The 10,016-nt window shown below is 41.4% G+C and overlaps 1 protein-coding gene across 4 annotated transcripts in view; it reads left to right on the forward strand.

Annotated features, from left to right (window-relative positions):
- LOC133459430 (latent-transforming growth factor beta-binding protein 3-like) overlaps positions 1 to 8,665 on the forward strand; it is a 43,091-nt gene extending 34,426 nt beyond the window's left edge. For all 4 annotated transcript variants that reach the window (XM_061739332.1, XM_061739334.1, XM_061739333.1 and 1 more), the window contains 4 exons: positions 1,180 to 1,341; positions 6,209 to 6,298; positions 6,397 to 6,525; positions 7,412 to 8,665. In XM_061739332.1, the coding sequence (XP_061595316.1) occupies positions 1,180 to 1,341; positions 6,209 to 6,298; positions 6,397 to 6,525; positions 7,412 to 7,560 (530 nt within the window). In that variant the 3' untranslated portion in view covers positions 7,561 to 8,665. The remainder of the gene's footprint in view (positions 1 to 1,179; positions 1,342 to 6,208; positions 6,299 to 6,396; positions 6,526 to 7,411) is intronic.
- The last annotated feature ends 1,351 nt before the right edge of the window (positions 8,666 to 10,016 follow it).

Consider the following 10,016-nt stretch of genomic DNA (forward strand, 5'->3'; position numbering starts at 1 on the left):
GCAATTATCACAGCCATGCCAAGCGCACAATATGTCAAGCTTGCTTTTCAACGCTAAATATTTGCACAGTCTGCGGTGGTTTTTTGCAGCACAGAGCTCAGGATAACTCTGTGTGTGTTGTGCTCTGAAAGGAAAAGTACTTTAGGTGTAACTTACCGTTGTGCATCTTTTTCTAAATTACACCAACAGCCAAGTGTCAGGCACAAATCAAGAGTAAATCTCCCCGTATGTGTGCTGCAGGTCACTATGACTCCAGCAGAAACCTAACTTTGACTTATTCAATCAGTGAGCAGAGTCTGCAGAAGAGTGTGAGTGACTTTCTGTACCATTTATGCCACTTCTGTAAGGGTATTGGGGTTTGGATGTATAAATACCAAGCCTAAGGCGAACTTGCAAGAGCTAAATGTGTGTGGAATTGATTTGCCTAGCATTAGAAAGATATTATTCTTGCCATCTTTACAATTAAATGCACTCTTTGACCCTGAAACAGCAAACAGGCCCAAACCATGATGCTACCCGGACCATGTTTCACTGATGCAGGGATGCAGGTCATGCTGGAATGCACTATTCTCTTTTGAGGTCTACGTGATTTTATACAGGATCTTAGAAAATTGGAAAGGGTTCACAGAATTACTGTGATTCCTTTCAGTGAAAAGGTGCCTATGGACCAAAAATAAAAACCTCTACGAGCTTTTTCTTTGGTTGCATTGGCATCACAGCTCATTATGGCGGGAGGTGAGATTCATGATTCAGTTCAAGAAATCCTAAGTTTCCCAGTTGTACCTTTTTAGAGATGAAGTTAAGAACTTATATATGGCAGTCTTTTTAGAGATGTTTAATTTTTGATCTTGTCATGGTATGTTCTGTATGTGTTGTGCTCAAAAAAGATCCTATAGAAGCAGCTGTATGAACTCCAATACGCTGCAGTTCCTATAGTGTGGACGCACAAAAGACAATAGAAACGTCTCCAATAGTTCCAAGACCTTAGAAAAGGTTTTTTTGTCATCCGAAAGCACTTTTGAATGACACGTGTGGAATACCCTTAGATGACCCTGGGTGTTTAAAAGACGTCCAGAGGGACTATTGCCGTTAAATATACTGATTTAACTATTGATATTGCTGCAAATGAGAGACTGAGAATATCTCATGCCTCGTCTGCTTCTTTTTTTTGTGACCTAGATCGCACAGCGGCACACAAGGACGTGTGCTTCGTGCAGGTGGACGAGGGTCTCATCTGCAGCAGGCCCCGGAAAGACGTGGTGGTGACGTACTCGGAGTGCTGCTGTCACTACGGCCGCGGCTGGGGGCCCGAGTGCAACACCTGTCCTCCCAGAAACTCAGGTGAGCCTCAGCGAGATCACTTCCACCTACTGGCCACCACTTTCCTTTTTCTTTTGGACTAAAAGAAACTGGACTATTTTCTTCTGGGACATTGTCAAACTAAAAACTCTACAAATCATATTCAAAGCGAGAACTGATTCACTTCCAGGCAATTTACAGAAAATGTTTTGGGACAGGGAAGGGGGTTATAATTTAAGAGGAAAATTTAATTTAAAAAAACAATATGTTAATTCTAAAAGGAAAATCATGTGTATCTCAGTTGTTGGAGTGGATCTATGGAATGGGTTGGGTGATGGGTTGAAGCAATGTACAAATATAAATCAATTTAAAAAACGGTACAAAAAGGAAGTTCTGGGAAGTTATTTGATTGAGGAGGAGTTATGTTAAAGGTATTGTGACATCATTTTTAACATGCTTTTAACACTATTAAAAGTCTTGGCCAACATCCCTCAAATGTGTCTAAAAGAGTGTAACAAGAAAAACTTCACTCTAGTACTCCATTCCTGGCTTTTTATTACAGTGTTTTTTTGCGCCGTGAAAAACGGGTCCTTTTTCCCCTTTCCTGTCAATCATTGCGCCGCCCCTCCTCCAAACCTCCTCCAACCAACCGCTACACACTTCTGCCGTCTTCACACACACGCGCGCACACCAAACCACAAACACCGACACACAGCCCAGACAGGGCGACTACAGCCCGAGGATGAAGTCCAACCGGGACCAGAGGACCGGGACCGCAGCTCACAGCGGCGTCGGAGAGTTAAAGCCGGGAGCGACAGGCGAAGCATGCACGGAAAAGGAGCAGGGCGAAGCAGACAGTCCACAGCAAACAATCATAAAAATAAAGGCATGCAAGCAGCAGTGTCTCCTTATCTTAAGTCCAGTCAGTGGCCGCGGGTCTTCTTAGCAGTTTTCCTCCAGTGATTAGAACAGAAGAGGCTCTAAACTGCTCCGTGTTAAGCCTGATTTATGGTCCGCGTTAAATCGACACAGAGCCTACGCCGTAGGGTTCAGCGTACGTAGCGCGTCGCCACGTAACCCTACGCCGTAGGGACTGCGTCGGTGTAACGCGGAACCATAAATCAGCCTTTATGGTGCGCTGGAGAGGAGAGGAGGCAGGGAGCTGGGTGGAGGGGGCGGTGATTTAGCGGGCCCTGACGTCACGGCCCGCCACCAAACCAGGTGCGCCGTTTTTGCACAGTTATGCGGAAAATCCCAGAAAGCACATAATACACTGAATGTTAAAAGTTCGTTGTTTTTTGAATGAATGAATGAATGAATGAATGAATGAATGAATGAATGAAAATATATTTATTTCGGTCAGGTCATTCATAATGTAGTCACCACTGAAAGCATTAGTTCACATAAAAAAACAAACGAGACCTAACCGAAAAGGAATAGGCTGAAGCTATTGCTTATTTACGCCTACCCTTCTCACATGATCAACTTATTCAGATCAAACATACAAAACATAATATAAAAAAATAAATCATATTGTTTACACAATCCCAAAACATAATTCAGTAATAGTATCATCTACTGGATCCCTCATATTTTTCAAACACATTAAACTTAAACAAACGTTTGAAAGCATAAATCGACTGGCACATCTTCAATTTATCATCAAGTGCATTCCATATATTTACTCCCCTTACAGTAATACATTGATCTTTAATTTTAGTCCTAGACTTTGGTTTTTCAATCATATGTTTCCCTCGAAGCTCATATCTACTTATCCTTATTTTAAACATGCTTACAATTTTACTAGGTAACAATCTGTTGAACACTTTGTACATTATCAGTGCTATTTTGTATTCCACTAAATCCAAGAATTTAAATGCCCTTAATTTAATAAATAATTCATTTGATGGTTCTCTATAATTTGATTTTGTGATAATCCTTACCGCTCTTTTTTGAAGAATAAAGATCGGTTTAGTATGGGTAAAATATGCACTCCCCCATATTTCTAAACAGTATGTGATGTATGGAAAAAACATAGTGCAATACAAAATATACAAAGCACGCTGGTTCAACATATCTTTTACCTTATATAATATGGCTATTGATTTAGCTAATTTATTTTTTTTTTTTTTTTTTTTTTTTTTTTTTTTTTTTTTTTTTTCTTCACCTTGTCTGCACACATATTATTGATTGATACCATAACGGTAGAAACCAAAAGTGTATATATGTGCATTATTACTATATGTAATATATACATATATATACGCACACATATGCGTAGACATACATAAATATACACATACAAACCCAGTGTTTTTTTTTTTTTTTTTTTTTTTTTTGGGGGGGGTGGGTGGGGGGGTGACGACATCCACTGCCAATCCAGGAAGCAGGAACACACGGAGACACACGTCAAGCACTGGAAATCTGCAACAAAAAAACCACAAACAAAGCACGAAACCGGCACGGAGCCATCCAAAACACGAACAGCAATCGACCTAAATCTTGAGATCTGATCGCAGTCTGAGCTAAGCTATCGCTACCGCTACCTAAACCCAAAAACTAGAGAGCCAGCATGCAGGTGAACAAGCCAGTGTGTATGTCTATGTGTGTGTGTGTGTGTATGTATATGATCATGCATGTGTGTGTGTGTGTGTGTGTGTGTGTATGCATGTGACTAAATGACTATATGTGTGTGTGTATGTGTGTGTGTGTGTGTGTGTATGTGTGTGTGTGTGTGTGTGTGTGTGTGTGTGTGTGTAATAAACCAAACAAAGCTCCACCTGAAGTGTATCTATAGTGGGGGAGGGGGGGGAGCAACCCCGCCACCCGCGAGACCAGAGGCCGACAAGGAAGAGCCCGGAACCCAGGCCACCGGCAACCCCACAGAGGGGAGAAGTAGGAGGGAGGCAACCCACCGCCTGCGAGGCCCCCCCCCCACCCGGCGGCGGCCGAGGGGGCCCGCGGGCGGGGCCCCCACGGCGCGGAAAGAAGCAGCCAGGGATCCCGCGGCGGCTGACCGCGACCCAGGCAATCCCCGGCCACCCGGTCCGGGCCGGACACGCGGCCAGGAGGCCCTCACCCTTCAGGCCAACGACCCCCACCCGGCAGGGGGCCAGCCTGCCCGGAGAGACAGAGCCGCCCCGGCCGCCGACGCGGGCAGGCGCACCCGTCCCCCACGAAAGTGGCCCTCCAAGACCAGAGGGGCGCCCCGCCGTAGAGGCAGCGGGGGGGACCGGAGACGGGCCCGGAGAGAGGGAACCCCCCAACAAGGCGACACCCGCGCAGGCCCGACAACGGAGGGCCCCAGACCCAGGCATCCCATTCATTCATCCATTCACCTATTCGATACCTATACTAATAATAATATAATATACTATACATAATAATAATAATAATAATACTAATAATAATACTAATAATAATAATAATAATAACCATCTTTGTATAAAATAATATTGATAAATTATTAAGTTTTTGATGTCCTGCCAATGGAGGCTCAAATCCTCCATGGCAGGACCCTTCCATACCGCATTCCCACCGACACAGACATACAATCACGCACCGTTTCCCCCTCCCCGGGGGGATCCAGCACCGCCAGAAGCCACCCCAGGCTGCACGGCGGGCCCCGCCAGGCCCGGGTAACCCGACCCACCCGTCCCAGGCCCAGGCCGGTGAGGGAACGCGGGTGATGTGGGACCCCCTCCCGCCCCTTGTGTTGAGTGCATGTGATTAATGCCATAAAAACAGGGAGGAGGGAGGGCCAAGTATCGATTGACACAGACCCCCCCCCCTCCCGAACTACGTGTCCTTGTCAAATGTATTTATTAAGTGTTGAATGTGCAGTGTCTATTTTGCTGTTAAAACCGTGAGGCGGGGAGTGCCAGGCCCCGCGGGACAGTGCCCCCCACGACCCGGACCCCCCGCCTTTCGCCTATGTGCGTATGAATCGTGTAGGGGGGGCAAGAGGGGGAGCGGAGGCCGAAGCCAGGAAGCAGGACCAGCAAAGCCGGCCCTGATAAGACACCCGCGTCCCCCCACCGGCCGTCCAGTAGACGGGGGCCGGCCCCCCGAGCCGGGCAAGGGCCCCACCGTACCTCCAAGGGCGCCCCCGGCGCCGCCGGAGCCCCCAGACGGAGGGGGAAACGGTCCAACATCCTCCCATTCATACTGACAACATAAGACATAGATACCTGGGAATGGTGCCACCCCGCCGTCGCGCCCGCCCGTGCACCCCCCGGTCAGGGGAGGCCCGCTTTTAGCTAATTTAGATTTGACATGATTAATATGCATCTTCCAATTTAATTTATGGTCCATGATGACACCTAAAAATTTTGTCTCAAACACCCTTTCTATTTCTTTATCTTCTATTCTCAATTTAACTACCTTATCTATTTTACGGTTCCCAAATATCATAAACTTTGTTTTACTTATATTTAAAGATAACTTATTTACATCAAACCATTTCTTTACGAGTTTCATCTCATTTTCAACAGTAGCTATAATAGCAGTTTTTTGGGTGTAATTGATGTCAAGACACCCAACAAAACACAAAAAATCAAGAAAAATGTGTTTTTCATGTCACAATACCTTTAAGGAAAGATTGTGTTTGTGAGCTGGTTAGGTGCAAAGGCTCAACCAATGGGAAAATCGGTAGCCTAATAGGTAAATTAGCAGCTATTTATTATTAATATTTATGTTTAATTTATAATAGAGGTAACAAAGGGGCAGGGTTAAATTTTCGGACACTGTTTTTTTTTTTCCCTGTTTGTATTACGTTTTTGTTGTTGTTGCTTTTTTCTGTATGTTTTGAAGTTGTTTTAAAATTTTATATTTTTTTCCTTATGTGTTCGAAATAAACAATTCAATCAATTAATCAATCAAAGAAAACACGCTTGTTTCTTGCATACAGAGATGTTCAGTCGTCTGTGTGAGATGCATCTGGAGACTGATTCTGATGGGGAGCCGGATTTCCTGCCGGCTTTTGTCAACTACAACCCAGGTGAATTCCTTTCCCGCATCTTTGTGGTCAGTGGCGCTGTGTGAGTGTGACACGCTCATTCTTTATTTTCTCTTTTGCACCTGCCTGTTTGTACAAAGGTGACAGTTCAGAAGAGGATTCAGACGAGTGCAGCTGTGGAAATGGCCGTTGTGTCCGTTCCTATCTGGGCACCATGTGTGAATGTAACCCAGGCTTCAGGCTAGACCACTCCCGCGCACGTTGTATAGGTTTGTACTTGCTACATAAACAAAAATCATTCTATATTTTGTTCATCAAATATTTTATACAAATATCTATACACTCTAGCCGATATTACGGAAGAGTATTAGGGCCATGCAGGAGAAAAAATATTTGAGAGGGGAAGATTTTTTTTTTATTGTGCACTTCGAGAAAAAAGTCAAAATCTTGAGAAAAAAGTTGAAATGTCGAGATTAATGTTGAGATACAATTTCAAGAATAAAGTCGAAATTTCGTGAATAAAGTCAAAATTTCGAGAATAATCGACTTTTTTCTCAAAATTGTACTTCAACATTATTCTCGACTTTTTGACTTTTTTCTCGACATTTCGACTTTTTTTTCTAAGTGCAGAATGAAAAAAAAATCTTCCTCTTCTAAAATATAATTTTTATTTTTCTCCTGCTTGGCCCTAATACTCTTCCATACGATATACAGGACTGTCTCAGAAAATTATAATATTGTGATAAAGTTCTTTATTTTCTGTAATGCAATTAAAAAAACAAAAATGTCATACATTGTGGATTCATTACAAATCAACTGAAATATTGCAAGCCTTTTATTATTTTAATATTGCTGATTATGGCTTACAGTTTAAGATTAAGATTCCCAGAATATTCTAATTTTTTGAGATAGGATATTTGAGTTTTCTTAAGCTGTAAGCCGTGATCAGCAATATTAAAATAATAAAAGGCTTGCAATATTTCAGTTGATTTGTAATGAATCCAGAATGTATGACATTTTTGCATTACAGAAAATAAAGGACTTTATCACAATATTCTTATAGTAATATTATAATATTTTTTATTGTTTTAATGTATCTTGTTCTTTTTTTTCATCCGACACTCACCAATAGGCACTTGTGCTTGTTTGTTGCAGACATTGATGAGTGTGCAGAGTCCGGCAGCCGCACCGGTCCCTGCAAGCACGCGCGCTGTGTGAACACTGTGGGCTCATATAAGTGCTTCTGCAAATATGGCTTTGTGAGCACGGCCAACAAGGATGTATGCCGTCGCAGAACTCGGTAACCTTTCAGTGTTGCCCTGCGTGCCCCACCTGGTTATCCCTCCACCCATGCAGCCACACCCCCGACGTGCTGCATGCACACCTCTCTGCAAGGTTTCCCACGCAAGGCTGTGAGAGTGAGCCTAAAAACACATCTCATCAGGAGCCCTGTCGTAGCAAACGCTCCAATGAAATGTACAAAACAGTCAGCTCCTCTTTCACCTTCCATTTCTCATTTAAAAAGCCATAAAAAAACAAGGAATTTGTTCATTTTTTGTAATTATTGTTTTTCGTTTTTTTTTTTTTTTACTGTTTTTGTAGTTTGAGTTTAAACTGTACATTTTTGTGATTTTTGTTCCTTGGTCCTCCGATAATTTGACTCTGGTCTAAAGAAACCTCACGTTTTAAGAAGGAGATGTGTTTCAGAGATGTGAACGGTATTACTGTTGTTTTCAACCCACTTGTTAGCTGTTGGAATACCATGAGAACTTTTACACAATTCGGTATTCCCCTTTACATTCCCATCATAATGCACATTCTGCCATGTTTTACTCTAAATAATCATAAGTGTATTTTTTTACAGTGCTCACACACTGTCAACTTTGTTTTATTGTACAGTCTGTTCAGTGGAAGTGTTCCTGCAAAACCCCCACTTATTTGTCTATGTAAAATATGAGAAACCTGAGGTTTTTGTGCAACATGTGCAACTAAGTGGACTTATTGGACAAGTAAAAGAAAAAAAAAGTTTATGCACTAAGCAGTGAACGCAGTGGGAATATTTGCTATATGTAGCTTTTTCTTGACAATGAATTAAGTTCACTATCTAATGTCATAATTGTTTAAATTTGAAGTATTTAGAAAACCAAAGACAATGTTGTGATGAGATCAATTTGATTAAAAGAGATTGTTTTTTGTGTTTTTTTCCCCGTGTGTGTGCTTGGTGGACTTTGAGATATTTTTCATACATGCATGTAACAGAAAATAATGAAGGTCAAGACTAGACAGATGTAATGAAAGTTCTCGGGCTTTAAACGTGCAGGACTGTACTGAGGATGCTTCCGTGTTTTCATTTCAACTAGAAAGGAAATAAACCCAGCACATATCAAGGTTTCTATAGATGTATATCTCTGCTCTTTTCCTCTTCCTGTTTTTTTAAGTATCGATCTCTAATATTCCTAAACGAATAGTTTTTTCTTTATTACCAATTTTGGTGGGTTAGCGTGCCGTTTTAGGGAGCATTTATATCATTGAAGGTATGTGTCTTTAACCATAGACAATTTGAAACCAGACTGACCAACATTTTACAACTGTCCAGTTGGCCTATTAACAATCTATACTTATATACTATGCTTTAGGCGTAGTTTTGGGTAATAGATAATGGCAGTAGCCGAGCTTTGATTCACTATGGACCTGAAATGGTTGCTGCTTATGTCTCTGCCTGTTCTCGGGTCTGTTGGTTTTTTGTCTTACAGATCTCCAGGGCTTGTATGCTCGTTGTGCGTTTCCCTGTGTTTTTTGCGTTTCAGACTAACAGCGGATGTCACCCTTTCACATTAAAAAAAAAAAATATATATATATATATATATATATAAATAAATATATATTAATACAATAAATATATATGATATATTAAAATATATATGATATATATGATATATATTATATATTAAAAATGCATATACAGGACTGTCTCAGAAAATTAGAATATTGTGATAAAGTTCTTTATTTTCTGTAATGCAATTAAAAAAACTAAAATGTCATACATTCTGGATTAATTACAAATCAACTGAAATATTGCAAGCCTTTTATTATTTTAATATTTTTTGAGATAGGATATTTGAGTTTTCTTAAGCTGTAAGCCATGATCAGCAATATTAAAATAATAAAAGGCTTGCAATATTTCAGTTGATTTGTAATGAATCCAGAATGTATGACGTTTTTGCATTACAGAAAATAAAGGACTTTATCACAATATTATAATTTCCTGAGACAGTCCTGTATATGCAGACAAAAAAAAGAAAACGGCTTTAAATACTACTTAATCGGAAACTTCACCTGAGAAGGCTTCGATGCAAACCATCTGAAAAAGGACAAGTACTGCCCATAACTTTCTATCAAAGTTATGTGCAAATCAATATGACGAACCAGCTCCAAATGGAACAGCAAGTAAAAAGCAGCGCACCAATGTCAGCCGACATCACACCTGAAACCCAGGCTGATCCAAACCCTGGTGCTTCGGCCACAACTAACTTTAGTCTTTGGGAGCATGGCTGTTTTTGTGTGTTCCTGATATTGCAAGTCTCACATGAATCCACCTATGGTAAACTTGCGTTTATATTCTACAAGGCTGAGAAAGCAGAGCAATGTTTTGCTTCTTCATTGAACGTAAGCGTCTCAGGTTGTGTCAGGGACACAGACAATGACCATCAATGACCATCTGAAGATGCATTTCATCCTTGGTAGGCCCAAGCTGGATCCT

The sequence above is a fragment of the Cololabis saira genome, chromosome 14 (assembly GCF_033807715.1).
Source record: "Cololabis saira isolate AMF1-May2022 chromosome 14, fColSai1.1, whole genome shotgun sequence".
Lineage (NCBI taxonomy): Eukaryota > Metazoa > Chordata > Actinopteri > Beloniformes > Belonidae > Cololabis > Cololabis saira.